General features: G+C 41.9%; 1 protein-coding gene across 1 annotated transcript in view; it reads right to left on the reverse strand.

The window, feature by feature from the left end:
• Positions 1 to 18,720, reverse strand: part of fip1l1a (FIP1 like 1a (S. cerevisiae)) — a 102,332-nt gene that overhangs the window by 29,376 nt on the left and 54,236 nt on the right. The window contains exons 11-12 of the mRNA XM_069924666.1: positions 15,032 to 15,058; positions 9,280 to 9,331 (exon numbers count right to left, since the gene is read on the reverse strand). Coding sequence (XP_069780767.1) covers positions 9,280 to 9,331; positions 15,032 to 15,058 — 79 coding nt within the window. The remainder of the gene's footprint in view (positions 1 to 9,279; positions 9,332 to 15,031; positions 15,059 to 18,720) is intronic.

An 18,720-nucleotide genomic window follows, 5' to 3' on the forward strand; every position in this document is an offset into this window, starting at 1 on the left:
GAGCTCGGAAGTTCACCATCCCTAGCCATGACCTCAACCTTGGTTGATCCCCTTTGTGTGTAACTTCCTTCCCAAGTATTTCATCTTGCATGAACGAGCACTTCTCATACTTGACAGTAAGATGGTATTTGGAGAATTATGCAAACAGCTTGTCTAGGTTCTGCATGTGTTCCAGTGACAAGCACATCATCCATGATTATGCAGACACACCCCAATCCAGCCAATACTTGCTGGATGAAACTTTGCCATGTTGTAGGACTGGATGAGATCCCAAACAGAAGCCTGGTGTATGAAAACAACCCCTGATGTGTGTTGATAGTCACTAACCATTGTGATTTCTCATCCAGTAGAATCTGCTGATAGGCACACTTGAGATCATTCTTCGAGAACTTATTTCCTCCTACCAACTTGATGAACACTTCTGTTGGAGTGGGAATCGGCTACCAATCACAATGAATGATCTTGTTGACGGTTACCTTGTAATCACCACAAAACCTAACTCGTCCGTCCACTTTAGGAATGCGCACAAGTGGAATTGCCCATTCACTGAATTCAACTGGAACAATCACCCCTTCACATTGCATGTGGTCCAATTCCTTTTCAACAGTAGGAAATAGAACATACGGTACATTGCGGGCCTTATGGAAAACAGGAACAACGTTCTCCTTAACATGGAGTGTTGTCTTGAATTCCTTCACTGTACCAAACACTTGCCTGAATACATCAGTATACTAACGTATACTATATCAGTATATCTGTATACTAGTGTCCTAACAAACGAGGTTCATTTCTGTCAGCCTGGACTACCACCAGAGGAAGTATCTTCTTCTCTGCCTGGAACCATACATTGGCTGAAATTTGTCCTGCTACTTCCAATTGATTACCCGTATAGGTGTGGAGTAAACTTCTCCTTCGTTCAAGAGAACAATGCTTGAATTTCTCTTTATCTCAGAAATTGATGACAGACACGGCTGCCCCCATATCAGGTTCCATCTTCAGGTCCCGTCCATTCACTTGCAACACCACCCTGAATGCCACAGCTGACGACTTCTGATCAATGTTAAACAAACTCTCCATAAAACTGCTCTCATCATCTGGATTGATGGATCCATTTCCTTTTTGTCATCCTGGTGCCACCTTGCCTTGACATACTGATTGAAGAGGTCTTGCCCAGACTGATCTTGTTCAGCACAATACTCTGATTGAAGATGCCCGGTCTCCTGCATCGATAAAATGTTGCATTCTTGTATCGACACTGATCCAGTGTATGATTCGACATACCACAGCGATCACAACTCTTCTTCACCCATCTTGAAGAATCAGGCTGCCTATCTTTTAATCCCTTGGACAACTGGTTAACTGGTTTGTCATCGTTCCTTGCCATGTCCTTGGCATTGAGGACTACTGCTTCATCAGCCAGCGCCACTTCCACAGCTTGGGCAAATGAATAGGTCTTAATTTTTAGCTCAAAAAAAAAGTAAAGGATTAGCAGCAAAATTGAAGCCCAATAAATTAAATAGCACACAGAAACAAGATGGCCAATTTTGCCAAGTCTTTGAGAAAAATGTAATTTAAAGGAAAGGAACAAAAATGAAAAATATCAGTTCCATTGGTAGAAATAATGCATCAATAATCAAAAGAAAATTAGGTAAAGCAACAAAGGAAGATAAAAACAATTATTTATAATATAATGATCAGGAATATGCTTAAGAAGTACAGTGAAAAAATTAATTAGCAATTTTCCAGAGCAATGTGGATAAATACGTGAAAAAACTTGCTGGGCCTTATGGAAAGAGGAGAAATTTGGCATAAATAACCTTGTTATTTAAACTGGAGCCATAAAGTTGCATGGCATGGAAACAGGGCCTTCAGCCTCACTCCCATTTTCTTGAATGTGGCTTGTAGCTCTCTAGTCCTTTTCTATTGATACATCAGTCCAAATGCTTTTTTACATTCTGTTAGTCATATTGTTCCACTACTTCCTTTGGCAGCTTGTTCCATAAATCGCCGTGCAAAAAGCAGGTTCCTCAGGTGTCCTTTAAATATATGAACCCATGTCCTCTAGTTTTATACTGTACTAACATTTAAAAAAATTACTACCTTAAGAATGTTGTAAGTTGTCCCTCAGCCACCTGCGCTCCAGTGAGAATAATCTCTCCTTGTTAAAGATCTCCATTCTTAGCAACATCTGAGTTAAGAACATAGGCATAGGGAATTCTAAACAAACTTAAACTGGATGTTTAGAACATGTATTGTGTGGTGGCTTGTCCATGCAACAGGAGAACAAGCTCACAGAGTCATGGGCAAGTCCGCTGAAGATCTGACTGTGAGAGCTTCAGGTGCAGGGCAAGCCCACAGCCTGGCAGCTGATGTCATAAAGGTCCCGGGAGTTGCTAGCATCAATGGATTCCGAGGGATTTAAAAAGCATACGAGAGTTCTATTAAAGTCCGTTGGTTTAGCTCACTTTCGCCTCTGTGTGGCTCTAACACTTAATGCGTGCCTAGGGCAACTACATTAGGCATTTGGACCCAACGATGACTGACCCAAGCACACAGAATGTAGCTTCACTGGAACTTCTGACTTTTGGAACTCCCAGGTGCAGGTGTGGTTTGAACAGGCTGAAGCCCAATTCCAGGTTCGGCAAATCATCTGGGATGCCACAAAATACTATTATGTGGTCGGTTCACTTGCCCAAGAAATACCACGCCACATCATCAACCTCCTACACCAAGCACCAGTTGTGGACACGTAAAAAACAATCAAGGTGCTCCTGATCCGTACTTTTGGCCTCTCCTGCCATGAGCGCACAGTGCAGTTGCTCCACATAGATGGCCAAAGCAACCACATGCCATCAGCCTTAATGAACGAGATGCTGGCACTAGCAGATGGCCATAAGCCATGTTTACTGTTCGAATAAGTCTTTCCTGAGCAGATGCCAGAAGATAGTCTCCTCCTCATCACCTATGACAAATTCAGTGACCCATACAAAGTAGCAGTCTGCGCAAAAATGCTCTGCCATACCAACCAGCATGCTGGGGCCTCCATCAACCAAGTTGCTACATCACACTCTAAGGCCTGGGCTTCCTCCATGCCACCAACAAAGCTGGTGACGCCCGCAGCAGGGAGCGACCCTAGTTCAGACCATTGATGTTTTTAACCACCAAAAGTGGGGTTCAGCAGCCCACCCTTGCTGTCCACCATTTTCTTTTCCGGAAAATGTATCGCCCAGTGCTCAGACTGCCCGTGGGTCTCTCTGCTGGACACGGTGCCCAATTCAGCTGGAGGATGGAGGCCATGCAGTGACTACAGAAGGCCACCATGGCCCACTGCTACCCAATGCCCCATATTTAGAACTTTCCGGCCAATTTGTATGGGACACGCATCTTCTCTAAAGTCAACCTGGTCTACTGCTATCACCAGATTCCCATCCACCCAGCGATGTCCTCATCACCCCGTTTGGCCTATTAGAGTTGCCATGGATGCCTTTTGGACTCAAGTACATGGCACACACATTCCAGCGGCTCATGGATTCAGCAAGGCACGGCTTGGATTTCACCTTCATCTATTTAGATGATATCTTAATTGCCAGCCGCTCACACCAAGAGCATTTGATGCACCTATGCCAACTCTGTCGCCATCTAAATGAATATGGCCAAGCCATCAACCCCATGAAGTGCCAGTTCGGGCTGTCGGCCACTGATTTCCTTGGGCACCGCATCGACCAGCATGGAGTGGTTCCCTCGGCAGCAGAAATGGAGGCCATATGCCAGTTTTTCAGGCCCAGTATAGTCAAGGGCCTACAGGAGTTCGTGGGCATGATCAACTTTTACCACTGATTCCTACTGTCAGTGGCCTGAATCACAGGACCCCTGCTTGACCTGATGTCCAGCAAGGCCAAGGAAATCACCTGGGACATAGAGTCAGCAATAACTTTTGAGCAGGCCAAAGGTGCCCTTACAAACACCACCCTCTTGGTACACCTGCGAGCGGATGTGCCCACAGCCCTCATGTTTGATGCTTTCAACTCAGCTGTTGACGGTGTTCTAGAACAACTAATCGAGGGTCAGTGGAAACCAACTGCATTCTTCACCGGACACTTGCAACCTTCGGAGCTGAAATACAGTGCCTTCAACTTCAACTGGCTCTCTACCTTGCCACCCTTCACTTTTAGTATTTCTTGGAGTGGCAGGAGTTCACAGTCTTCGCAGACCACAAACCTTCGCATTTGCAAAAGTGTTGGATCCATGGTGGGCACATCAGCAATGCCACCTGTCATACATCTCAGAGTATACCACCACCATTAAACACATCTCCCGGAAAAACAATGTCATAGCTGATGCACTGTCTTGCGCCTCCACTCAGTGCATTCCCTGTCCAAGGGTTTGACTATGCGGTGCTCATCAAGGTATAGGAGCTGGACAAAGAAATGCCGGCCTACCGCATCGCATTCTTGGGCCTGCAACTCATCCTCATCGGCCCAACAGCCAGCAAGCTCCTCTGTGACATGTTCACCGGCCAACCCCAACCCATCATTCCAGCCACTTGGAGGTATCATGTTTTCGATGCACTTCATGGTTTGGCCCACCAATCCATTCAGGCAACCATCCGATAGATTTGATTGGCACAGCCTACACACTGGGCCAGGATATGCATACACTACCAGATCTCCAAAGTCCAAAGGCACATGAAGGGCCCCCTTCAACCCTTCTAGCTGACTCACAGGTTTCAGCATATCCATGTGGACATCGTCGATCCACTGACAGTCTCCCGAGGGGAAAGGTACCTGTTCAACAGGTTCACCAGGTGGCCAGAAGCCATACTGCTCACTGACACGACCACGGAATCCTACACCAGAGCCGTCATTGCAAGTTTGTGTCGCGCAGCCTGCCAACATCACCTAAGATAAGGTGTGGGGGGGAAAGTGGGGTCAAATTCATGTCCAGCCTATGGTCGGCACTGACACAGCTACTTAGGACTCAGGTACATCTTCGTCCGCAGTGGCATGCACCAGACTTCACTCCAGCGGTCATACAAGAGCCCATACAAGGTGGTGCGTCAGAACTGAACCATGTGTGTCCTTGACATGAGCGGCCAGGAGGAGTCCTTCACCATTGACCACCTCAAGCTGGCGCACCTGGACCTGGCACACCCTGTGACTGTCTAACCCCCACGTTGACAAGGTCGGCCACCCAAAAAGGACTAAAGAGGTGTTTACCATGGAGTCCACACCTCCTAATGCTGGTTCTATGGCAGGGGTGTCATGTGGCAGCTCACCCATGCAACAGGCGAACTGGCTAACTGTTAGAGCTCCAGGTGCAGGGCAAGCCCACAGCCTGGCAGCTGATGTCATAAAGGTCCCGGGAGTTGCTAGCATCAGCGAGTTCTGAGGGATTTAAACTATTAAAGTCAGTTGGTTCAACTCAATTTCAACTCTGTGTGGTTCTTTAACTCACTCCACGCCTAGTGCGACTACAGTAGTCACAATCATAAAGAAAAAGTTAAAGCAAAACAATAAAAATGTTTGGCCTAACAGCAAGTTAAATTGATGAGATGAAAGGCCAAAGGTTTCTTGCAGAACATAAAAAGCATAGATGGATTGAAACTGTTCATTTCTGCAACAAATAAATAATTTTAATTCAAACATCTCACACAAAAATGAGACCCACTTAAATTTTGCTTCATAAAAATTACTGTAACTTTACAAAACTGACTACCATAGCAATCTTGCTTCATATGATTCAATGACTAAGTTATGACAGAGGCAGCAAAATTCTAGCCTATTGTGGTGGCGCACATCTCTCATGGCGAACCGGCCCCACTTATATTGCTGCGCCAGCGGGGCAGCTGCAGAAAGATGGCACCATCGGGAGATCTCAGTGCCTCATGGCTTAGGCCAAAGCATGCGCCTCGGGCAAACGTGATGACGTCACCAATAGAGTGCCCTTAAAGGGCACACACAAAGTTTGAATAAATCAGTTCATCTGAAACCCCTCAATGTCCTGTGGTGTTTTTCAGAGTTAGTAGCTGCTGCTACATAATAACCATATTAATTTGTCAACTGGAGTTTAAATCATCAATGCTAATCCATTAGACAGAACAAATGTCCTGGATGAAGAGCCTGGAACTACAGATCACAGTCTCAGAAAAAAGGGACGGCCTTTAGAACTGGAATGTGGAGAACGTTCTTCAATAGACTATAAATCTTTGGAATGAGTGAATACTCAGAGCACATTCAAGGTAGCAGAATAATTTTGCTAAGTGTGGGAAGCCGAAGATCACCCACAATAATGTTGAATGTTACTAAGCTTTACGGCCTCCTTATGTTTTCCAATACTTTCCCATTCCAGATATCAAAGGTATGAGAAAAACTAAAGGGAAAACTCCTTGAACACTTACAAATGATTAAAAAGTGGGCTCAAATTAAAGTGATTCCATATTTTGGAAGTAACGAAAATTATTTTTAAAATTGTTTGATGTACAAGTCTTTTACGTGCAAAGGTTCCCCAAAACTGGAAAACTATTTTCCTGAACTGCTTTAAATGACTGGCTTTAATTTAAAACTCAAGATGCAGGTTGAATTGGAAACCCATGTATTGAAGAATTGGCAGGTTGCTTTGCTCTCTGCCTAACAGGTTGGCAATAGGCCGTCTGTTGATTGAACGCATCCATACATCCTTCCAGTAGCATATTAATGTAGGTAAACTCATCTAAGGAATTCAGGTTATAAACAGGTGGGCTATTAATCCATTGTTCTAAAAATATACTGTTAAATCGGATTCACATTTACTAGACTTTTTACTGCAGCTGTAGCCAACATATGTGTTATGTGGTGGCACACGACTGCAGCAAGCATGCCAACATTCATGAGAAAAGTTTTCATTTCACTTTCCATAGAAATTTGGCAACTGTTAAAACTTTTTAAGATAACCTTGACAAAAAGCATTGTGATAAATGGAAAACTGTATGATCTCCAATAATTGTGTCAGTTGGGCACAACATTTCTTCCACATGTAGCAGCACTTTATGTAATCTCATCCATCCACAACTTTCATATTCAATTGATTACTGTTGGCATGTTACTGTGCTGAATGACTAAATTTAAATTAGACATTTTCCCAGGGTACTAGGAGATAGATTTAAGCTGAGAGGGGGAAGCATAAAAGGAGTGAGGCAGTTTTTAAAAAAAAGGTACCTGGTGTGGTGGTGAAAGCAGATACGATAGTAATGTTTAAGAGACTGTTAGAAGATACATAGGGAATATATGTAAGCAGAAAATATTTAGTTGAATTTGGCTTTGTGTTTGGCACAGATGGGCTGAAGGATCTGTTCCTAAGCTGTAATACACTGAAACCACATTAGAACACGATTCGTTAATCCGCAAATCGCTTATAGCGCGGGTGTCAGTGGACCGCAAACTTTTCAATTTTTCTGTAAAATAAGTTGATTAAAATTCAGAATACCAATATTAAAAGAATGCACTTGCTTTCTTTCATTGAAATTGTTAGTTATAGATCCTTCAAAAACTGGTAATATTTAGGTTTGATTATCCACGGACATTCTGACATATATGCATTGTTACGCGACTCGGCTGTAATGCGGTTTGAAATCTTGGACCCCAACTACCGCGTTCTAACGAGGTTTTACTGTATTCTAGGTCCTATATCCTGGGCTGTTTTTAAGAATGAACTCTACGTGGACAGCTATTTGCTAACCACATGATGCAACACTCAAGTGTAAACCCAGTGTGATAAGTCAGGATTTTTAATAGGAGAGGGAAAATAACTAACTAGATATAATAGGAATGTGAGAATTGAAGTGGCGCTGAGAGAGAGAGATGAAAAATAATCACCACTGTTCTTCCACTGAAACCACTGCTTTATGGAAACTCAGTGGTCAGAGATGGAAACTCCAATTCACCTAGTGTCGGACACTACCTCAGATTTTACATTCACTACCAGACATCTGTGCTTCATACAAAACAGTAAATAATAGTGGTTAAGTTTGACCAGCAATTCAAAGGTTAATCATCTGGAATAAAAAAACTCAACTCCCACATAAGTAGCAGTGAAATTTAACCAGTTAAATAAAAATTTGGAACAAAAAAAATACCAGTAATATCAGACTAAAACAACTCGACGGTTGTAAGGAACTATCTGCTTTATTATAGTATTTATGAAAGGAATTTGGCCACTTTTATTCTTCGTAGACTCACAGCAACAATGGTAATTGATCAAAGCCTCACTGTTCACAGACAAATAAGAATGAACAATAAATATTAACCTTGCTGTCAACATCCATAAGACTTGTATAATTAAATAAAAGTTTATATCTGTGCACATGAGGTGAAGGATTGAGAGTCTGCAATTTTCTACTCTAAGTGCTGTAGATATTTTAGTCAGTGGTATTGCCCATCAGGGGAATAATGCACAATATTAGGAGGGAAATCATTCTACCCAATCTTCAAATGGATATGAAATATGAAATATGGCAAGTAAGGCGATAGAAGCAAAAATGAGAACATTTGATCATAGGATCAAGATATTTAACAGGTAAATACAAAAGTTCTCACTCTGGGACAAGAATGATGTAAAGATTTACAGGACCACAGAGCAAAAACTAAAATGGTACAAAAATGATCAAGGAGGCTGAAGAGAATGAAGAGGCTGTTTTGCTTCACTTAATGCCCAGACAGGCCAGATCTTGAGTATCACAAACAATTCTGGAAATGAATAGCAATAAAATGGAAGTAAAACACAAAATTCTGTGGACACCATGGTTGAAGTAAAAACAAAATGGTGGAGAAACTCACAGGTCAAACAAGTCCTTTATGTAGCAAAGGCAGAGATACACAACTTTTGGCTTGAGCCCTTCATCAAAGCAATAAAATGGATGTCTTTGGATTGATAGTCACGTGGATAGTGATGCATTCCATTTGTAATCTCATGCTTACACCAGCCTCCTCCAAAGGATCTGCCACATTCCTGCTCACTCTACATGTCTATTAATAAACCATCCTCCTCCTCCTCACAGGGAGACATGCTTATTAATTTGATGTCAAACATGTAAAGATTTTTCAATTATTATCAGATATTTCAGTGGTTAACAACAGAATGACTCACAATTAACGGTAGAAGAGCAGGTTTAAAACATATTTTCTTATAGAAACCTAATATGATAGTTATATTAACAGTACAAATTCAAAAAGGTCACATGTTTGAAAAGGGCTAATGTGGAAAGAATAGAGCCCAGGGTCGATGCTTTAGAGAAACTTTATTTACCTGTCTAGTGGTACAAGTGAAGGTGGTGGAGCTCCAGGTGGAGGCAGAAAACCTGAAAAACAAAAATTGAAATGATTACCAAGCTCGTTCACCAACACTTTGGCTGTAAACTTTGTTCAGCACCAACATGCAAGGTAATGAATATGTGAAGATTAACAAAAATTGAAACTTACCTTAGAAATACTACAACTCAACCACATTAATGTGGCAAAAACAGATCAGGCATCTCATTGAAGCATTAACAAAAGGATGATGCCATGCCACATAAGAAATCTTTATAGCTGAACAAGTCAAATAAATGGGCTTTCACAATCATTTTTTTTAAAAAGCACAAGAAGTAATTCCAAAACTTTAAGCCTTCTTAGCTAGGAAAAAAAATAATTAAATTTAGGGATTCTCTCATGACTATAATTAAAGGAATACAGATAAATTAGTTGGGTCAGAGCTAAAGGTATTAGACACAGCCATGGATCAGACTATAGCAGGACTGATTTTTAGAGATGTGCATTCTAAACTTAAGATAATGCTTAATGGAAGCAAACGTAGAACTTAAATGTCTGAAACAAATGTGACACAAGTCAGACACTGACAGAGTTTTGCCAACTTCTAGTTTTCAGAAAAGAATGAAGTATGCTAACCAGGTACCTATTGAAATGGTCAACTTCTCAGGAAATATAAGCAATTTGTGTTTATTAAATTCATAATATGGATGATCGTTACAGCAGTAAATGAACTAAGGTAATGTCAAAAGTGTGTGAGTTAATGGAACTGGAAGTAGGTAGTCATAGAGAAGGCACAGGTATAAATTGTGAAAGTCATCTGAGTCAAATATATGATCAAGGCTGGAAAGAGTCAGGTTCAGTTTCAGAGAGCTCCCAATGAAAGAACGATTTAGAAATGGAGTCCACAGATAATAGCATCAGGTTTTCCAAAACTTACTGAGGAACCAGTATATAGATGGCCAATTTAAAACTTAATTTGGTTTTTAACCCACTGAGGCAACAGAGTTCATTCAATCCCTCCCCACTGATGTTTTTCTTAGAGCAAGAAGAGAACATGTACTGTGGAAGGTGGTGGTGGGGGTGGGGTGGAGGAGGACTGATACAAGAAAGACAAGAAAGGCATAGAGAGCATATTGTCAAAAGGGAAGCGAGTAGATGGTGCTTGGAGCAGGGAAGGCAAAAAAAAAGACCCAGGAGTCGGTGTGCAGAGACACATGACAACTTCCAATCAAAGGTGAGCTGCAGAGTAACCGAGTGCCCGACTGGCCTCAGGTCCATTCAAGATAGATCTTCATTTCATTGTCAGAAAATACCAAAATGGATGTGATGAAATACACAGCGATGAGAATTACCATCCACACAACGTAATCATTTTCAAATTTGCAACTTCATCACACAGCAAGGGAAACTAAGTAACCCCACAATGACCTGAAGAAAGGTACAAAGGAAAAATAAACAAGAGATGACTGTATGGAAGGAGCAACTTGCTGAAAAGGCAACATGCGTGGATTCTTCAGCACTGTCAAGTACACTTCTGACGCAACCCGCAAGGGTCATCCTGTTGACAGCCAAGAGTATATGACTGCACCTCCTGAGAAATAGTACTTTAGAGAACTTCAATAGTGTTTTCATCCTCAACACAAATGTCCTCAGTCCCTTCCTATAACATATTATCCCAGTCTATTCTCATCATCACCTCAGAACAACTTTCAGAAAATTACATTTCAGCTGAAAAACAACATGGCCTTGGAAGCACATGGCATCCCTGCGGAAGTTTGAACATTTGGAATACAGTAACTTCACATTTTAAAAAATCAACGCCTTATCTCTCACATCCTGGTAAAATGTGACATGCCAGGCATTTACCAATTGTAACCACTCCCAGAAAAAAGGAGAAAAATCCGATTCTAATAACTAGAGATTTTGTGGCTGTCTGCAACAAGGAAACTCATTGTAATAATCTTTCTTTCTCATCTACCTCTTCCTAATAGTTGCTTTTCAAACTATAATATGTATTCCATCCATCCAGATGTAATGGATGAAATCATTACCAAAAAGCTGACAAGAGAAATTCTGAGAATAGCAACAATACACTTTTGACTCCACTAAAGTCTTCAAATTTATCAATGATTACCTATGTCAAATTAAGCTGCTTCAGAAATCTACTTCATGTCCACATCTGAATATGAAAGTTGTAATTTTAAGTAACAAATCCAGATTGCACCCAATCCAAGGGCAGATTAGTATCAAGAATAACTGCACTATAGCTTGAAAACCTTCCTCAATCTCTCTCACTTCAATGCTGCGCCTGACCTCCATCAAGCTTCGCTGCAGAATGGAGCTAAATGTACAAGGCAAATGGGAGACTGCTTAATTTGCAACCTCTCTCCTCCTGAACTCAGTCCAACCTTAGTCATTATTACAAAGGTAATAATGGTGTTTTGACACATTCAGTGTTCAAGCTCCAAAACAATTACATGCATCTCCATTTTCCAGAACCTGGAACAGTTCAATACAGGAACTGGTCCTTTGACCATTAAATTAATCCCACCTGCCTGTACGTAATCCATACTCCTTCTAGTCCCTACATGTTAACATGGCAGTTAAAATGGCTCTTGGATGTCATTTCTATCATTTACTTTCAATAACCACTGCATCCCTCTCCCCTCTACCAACCTCAGCAGTAAAATACAGGCACCATCAACTCTGCAGATCTTTAAACTTCTTCCTTTCACTTTAAATTCATGTCCTCTTGTATTTGATATTTCCACTGTGGTAAAAAATACCTTTTACCTTATCCATTCCTGTCATAATTTCACAAACTTCCAACAGGTCACATAGGTTCCAGAGAAAACAATCATGTTTGTCCAACTACTTATAGGCAATATGCTAATCCAGGCAACATCCTGGTGAACTTCTGCACATATCCAAACCCCCCATATGCCTCCTATAATGCAGTGACCAAAAATGCACACAATACTCCAAGCGTGATGTAGCTAGAATTTTAGGCAGCTCCAACATGACTTTCCAACTTTCATGCAGCATGCTTTCCCTCATTACCAATCTACCCATGTTGCCACTTTCAGAATTCTGTACAATAATGCTCCTACAACTCCTATCATTTACTGTGTACTTTCCCTTACATTTGAGCTCCCAATGAGCAACATCTTACACTTAACAGATTAAACTCCATCTGTCATTGCTCCTCCATATCTCATCTATATCCTACCATACCCTTCAACAATCTTCCGTACTATCCACAAATCTGCCAATTTTTGTCTCATCTGCAAGCTTACTAATCACTGACATTTTCGCCAATCAGAGATCCCAGCACTGATCCCTGCAGAACAGCACTGGTCATAAACTGCCAGTCAAAGAAACACCCCTCTAACAGTTTTCTATGGCTAAGCTAATCTTGATCTGATCTACCAAAAGTTTAACAGGTACAGGTATGCCAGGGTGCTGTATGGATTATAGGGAATTGGACAAACTTGGGTTGCTTTCTCTGGAGCAGTGAGGGGCAAGTTTATAAAATTGTGAGAAACATAAATAGGGTAAACAATCTGAATCTTTTTCCTCAGGGTAAAGCCATCACATACAATAGGGCATGGGTTTAAAGTAGGGGGTGGGAGAAAATGCAGGTTAGAGATGTGCGCGAGTGTGTTTTTTTTTAAAGTGGCAGGTGCCTGGAACAAGTTACCAGTGGTAGTGATGGAAGCAGATCCAATAGAAGCATTTAAGAGGCTTTCAGATAAGATACAAAAATATGCAAGAAATAGTTTTACTTTAATTTGGGCATCATGTCTGGTGGGATGTCATAGGGCAAATGACCGGATTCTGTGCTGTACTAGGTCCATGCAATATACTGTATTTGACTGCATATAGTATCCATTGGGATACAAGACCCCCCACCCACCCCATTTTTAGAACGAGACTTCAGGAAAAGATTGTTTCAGTGCATTTACCTCATTCAATTTGCTTGGAGGTCCGGTCGCTCACTGCCTCCCTCCCTCCCACTGCTTGTTGTCTCCCACAGTGCTTTGAGGGGAGCGCTGGGCCTCAATGATCAATCTTTGTTTGACAAGCCTGATCATTGAGGCCCAGGGAGACAACGAGCCATAGGACCCCCAAAAAGATTGAATGAGGCACAGGAGCAGGTGGCAGTGAGGGAGCGGCTTGAGGGGAGCTGTGCTTGTCGAACAAAGCCTGAGTGAGGGGAGGAAGAGAGCAAGTGGCAGGAACAAGAGAGCTGGTGGGCAGAAAAGAGGGAGAAAGTAAGCCTTCTTAGTGGAGGAAGTGAGCAGTGGCAACCTCTGAAAGCACGGGTGAGTAGTTGAGTACTTTCCTCTGGTCATCTTCTTGCAAAATGTTACCTTCGCATATAGAACCCGGGAAGGTTTTTGAAATGATTTTTTTTGAGGAAAAAAAAGGGAGCCTTATATGCTGTCAATTATGGTAAGAACTTAAGAAATAGGAGCAAGGGTAGGCCACCAGGACCCTAAAGCCTGCTCCACCATTCAATGTGATCATGACTGTATCAGTTCACCATGTATCCTATGTGTTTTAATCTGGATCAGACTACCAGAAAGGACCTCATCAAACATCTGAGTAAAGTTCATGCAGACAACATCCACTGCATTACCCTCAACACCTTCTCAAAAAATTCATTTTCATGTTCACAAGTCAAGGCCTGCCCTGCACAAAGTCATGCCAACTTTTCCAAGCACGAAGAAATCCTATCCCCAAGAATCCTCCCAACAGCTTCCCTACCAGTGAAGCAAGGCTACCAAAGCATACAAATTACCTGGCCTCTCAAATAACATCTGCAAAATCAAAATTGGCCTATTGACCCAGCCTCCTGTACAATAGTCACTTAATTCCACTACTCCAATCCCACTACTGACGAGACCCCAGAAACAAACATCACTTTGTTCATCAGAGTACCCAGCTCTTAACAGAGATTAACATTGATAAAGAAATCCAGCAAAGTGCTCAGTGTACCCAGGAATGTACTTGATTGCCTATATTTTGCAATTCAAGTCATTATACTCAGAACAAAGCACATGGCCTACTGGGCAGCAGTGATCCTGTCTGTCTAAGATTTGAACAATTTATACAAAAACACCTCAGATCATTGGAAAGGAACCATTACCATGGTCTTTATAGAGTGTTTCAAATTCACTAGCAGGCTTAATTGACCAACATTGCTATCCTCTCCCACTCTCCTAACTCAACATGAAGGCTCTAATTGTACTCCGCTTACTACGTCAAGGCGGCCAAACCATTTGGATATCTGACACCAGTTCCCTGCGTTGAAGCATTCTACCCTATCAAGGCCAAGAAATTACCAGAATAACAGAGTTAGCAATTAAACAATATCCTCAAAGTCTCCTTGAAAAGTGTTACCTTCCCATCTATTCATGAGATACTCATCCACGACTACTCAAAGGGAGATGGCATGGAAATCTCAAATTCATCAGAAACATATGTGCCATAGCTAAAAGAGCAAATGAATACACAAAATAAACATGCTCACATCCTGCCAAGCGCCTGCCTATCCCACATGTGACAAAATTGGAGATATCCACACTGGCCTTATCAGCCACTTTAGAACCACAGAATAGAGTGGAAGTAAATCATCTAACTCACAGTGATTAAGAGGGAAGAGACATAGAGATACATACGTACGGATATATATTCAATACATTTCATAGTATAACAATGGTTTAGGTAGAAATATGCAACTATACCTGGAGGTGGTGCAGTTAAAGGCATTCCTAAGGAGAGAGAATGGAGTCACTAACACCATATAGTACATCAGTTTGTTTTCTTATATACAAATATAAAACTAGGGTGCTCAGTGGAAAAAAGTTAACACTTTGCTCTTTCAAACTGGAGTCTTGTTAAACATCCACTCAAAGTTCACATAATGACATTAATAGAGGAACAGATGGCCAAAACCAACGTTATTGTACTGTGATAATCGAAAGCATTCTTCCAAGATCCAAGTTAAATCAAAGCAACATTCAAGTCAAGTCACTGTTATTTATCGTTCATACCGTGCTCGCATGGTAAAGACAAGATAGCGTTTCTCCAGGACCATGGAGCATACTTACATAAATATAGGTTAGAATAGAAGTTAAACACATAAAATATTAAGGCGTATACTGTAAGAGTCTCTAGTATCAAGGAACTCTATGCACATTTGTTCTGGAAATTCAGGAGCCTGATGGCCTGGGGGGAAAAAAAAACTATTGCCCAATCTGGACATATGGCCTAAGTGCTGCAGTATCGTCTACCAGATGGCAGAAGGGTAAACTGTTTACTTAAGGGGTGTATGGAGTACTTCACAATGTTTATTGCCTTTCACCTGCATCGAGTGTTATAGGAAGAAAGGCTCCAATTATCTTTTCTGACTTCAGTATCTTCTGCAGGGTCTTGCGGTCCGAGGAGGTACAGCTACCAAACCAGGCAGTGATGCAGTTGCACAGGATGCTCTCAATACATCCTCTGTAGAATGCAGTGAAGATCGATGGTGGAAAATGAACTTTCCTCAGCCTTCGCAGAAAGTGGAGGCGCTGCTGGGCTTTCTTGGCTATGGAACTGGTGTTAAGGGACCAGGTGAGATTCTCCATCAAGTGCACTCCAAGGAACTTGAAGCTCTTGAGGACCTCAATGGTAGAGCCGTCAATAGTTAGTGGAGCGAGGTCCCCCTGGGCCCTCCTGAAGTTGACAGCCATCTCTTTTGTTTTATTAACATTCAGATACAGGTTGTTGGCTCTGTAGCAGTCCATTAGTGACTGCACCTCATCTCTGTACGCTGCCTTATCATTCTTACTAATAAGGCCCACCGTGGTCATGTCATTAGTGAATTTGATGATGTGGTTAGCTGCACAGTCGTGGATCAACAGAGTGAACAGCAGTGGACTAAGCACGCAGCCCTGGAGGACTCCCGTCCCCAGTGTGATGGTCTTGTAGATGCTTTTTACGATCCAGACTGCCTGAGGTCTTCCCAACAATCCAATTGCAGAGGGAGGTGTTTAGACCCTTTAGGGTCACTTCCTTATCAGGTACTGTGGTGTGACTAATATATAGGAACTTTGATCTATTTCTAAAATGTAATGCTCAAGTAAAAATGTTCAATAATGGAAACCCATCCCCCTCCTCCACCAAACAAAAATTAAATACCACTACATTCAAAAGACAACAGTTACTATTAATCAGAATACTACATAATACTTGCCAATTGCATTTCTGAAAATGGTGTCGAACACAACCCCAATAACAAAGAGCATCCCCATAGGTAACACAGTAGTGTAAGGTAAAAACATCATGAGATGGGACCGGAGAAGGAGTCACCCAGTACTAAGGAGTAACAGAATGCAGATGTGACCTTGTACACTCAAGATAAGCTTTGCACTAACAAGAATGATGTGCAGCAGACTAACAGAGAAGGATAGCAACAGTTTATTCATTGGACAATGTCATGGTATGATAATTTACTAAGTACGTATCCTGAGGTATAAAAAAAACACCACTTGCTGATAACGGCAGAATGCGCCTTCTCCAACTAACACTGTTAGTTGCAAGTGTTACAATCCGGCAATAAAGAACGAAGAACCTTGATTTCGACTCAGTCTGGTGTTTGACTCACTCATTCATGAACAAAGCAGACCTAACAATTTGGTGACCCCGACGTGATGGGTGAGTGGACACTGGACGACGGTTTCTGTTTTTCTTGACAATCATCTCAGCCGGCTGATAAAAAGGTCCAGAGAAGCCTGTTTTAACAAAATTTTCTTTTTTTTTAAAAAAAAACAAAATCTTTATGATTGTCAGTAAGAACTGGAGATCGGACAAATTAGATGACCATAATTGAAGGTCGTCACCTGCCGGGATTGTAACACGTAAGTGGTTAAAGAGAGAAGAAAAGTCCTTAAGGTGGTTGAATGACATTTGATAAGTGCTTCGCCGACAAACTACTAGAGTTTAAAAAGTCTTTATTGTGTCGTTGCAAAGTCCAATAGAGTGAGAAGGTGGTCTATGAACAATTGGGGACCTGAGTTTTCTGCCCTAAACTGGTTATTAAGAGGAGAAATCTCCCACGTGAAGGTTGGGCTTTGAAAGAAAACGAAGGTTCAGGCTTATTGGTCTCAATTGTATATAAAGACTCACTTATAAATGTCCGGTAGGTATGATAATGTTTGTACACTTGAAAACTTAAGAATTTATTTCCCCAATTCGCCGTGGTGGAATACCACAGCGGACATAAGAGACCTTGAGACGACAAAAAGAGTACTCAGGGACGCCTGCCTGGTGAACAAGGATGACGACGAAAGGCTGCAAAAGCTGTGTCCGGATCAGGTAGGAGATATCAATGAAAAAGTTGACAGAATCTTAAGAGACAACCGGTTTATTCGAAGTATTTTTGATAAGTTAAATGAGGGTATTCCCAGCATCACCAAGGAGATAAAGTTACGTAAATTCATAGATTGGTACAGGGAGAGAACATGGTGTCGGAGACCTCCTCTACCAGATGATTGGAGTCTCTGCAAGTGGTGTTTTTTTTATACCTCAGGATACGTACTTAGTAAATTATCATACCATGACATTGTCCAATGAATAAACTGTTGCTATCCTTCTCTGTTAGTCTGCTGCACATCATTCTTGTTAGTGCAAAGCTTATCTTGAGTGTACAAGGTCACATCGGCATTCTGTTACTCCATAGTACTGGGTGACTCCTTCTCCGGTCCCATCTCATGATGTTTTTACCTTACAGTAGGCATATTTAAACTAAGTTAGAGTATCCTGAAGAAAACAATTTTGAACTCCTGGAATATCTGTCAGATGACAAACATCATCTTGGCTGATATACTACTGGCTACTTAAACAAGATGGTAAATGGAGACCAAAATACACAGGTTTCAGCCCCATTATTATCACTTTCAAGAGAGGAAACTAATTGTAAGGCAGTAAATGAGAGAAGCAACTATCTGGTAAGGATTTTTTTTTCTTTCTTTGGCTTGGCTTCGCAGACGAAGATTTATGGAGGGGTATGTTCACGTCTGCTGCAGGCTCGTTGATGACTGACAAATCCGATGTGGGACAGACAGGCACGGTTGCAGCGGTTGCAAGGGAAAATTGGATGGTTGGGGTTGGGTGTTGGGTTTTTCCTCCTTTGTCTTTTGTCAGTGAGGTGGGTTCTGCGGTCTTCTTCAAAGGAGGTTGCTGCCCACTGAACTGTGAGGCGCCAAAATGCACGGTTGGAGGCGATATCAGCCCACTGGCGGTGGTCAATGTGGCAGGCACCAAGAGATTTCTTCAGGCAGTCCTTGTACCTCTTCTTTGGTGCACCTCTGTCTCGGTGGCCAGTGGAGAGCTCGCCATAGAACACGGTCTTGGGAAAGTGATGGTCCTCCATTCTGGAGACGTGACCCAC

The sequence above is a fragment of the Narcine bancroftii genome, chromosome 3 (assembly GCF_036971445.1).
Source record: "Narcine bancroftii isolate sNarBan1 chromosome 3, sNarBan1.hap1, whole genome shotgun sequence".
Lineage (NCBI taxonomy): Eukaryota > Metazoa > Chordata > Chondrichthyes > Torpediniformes > Narcinidae > Narcine > Narcine bancroftii.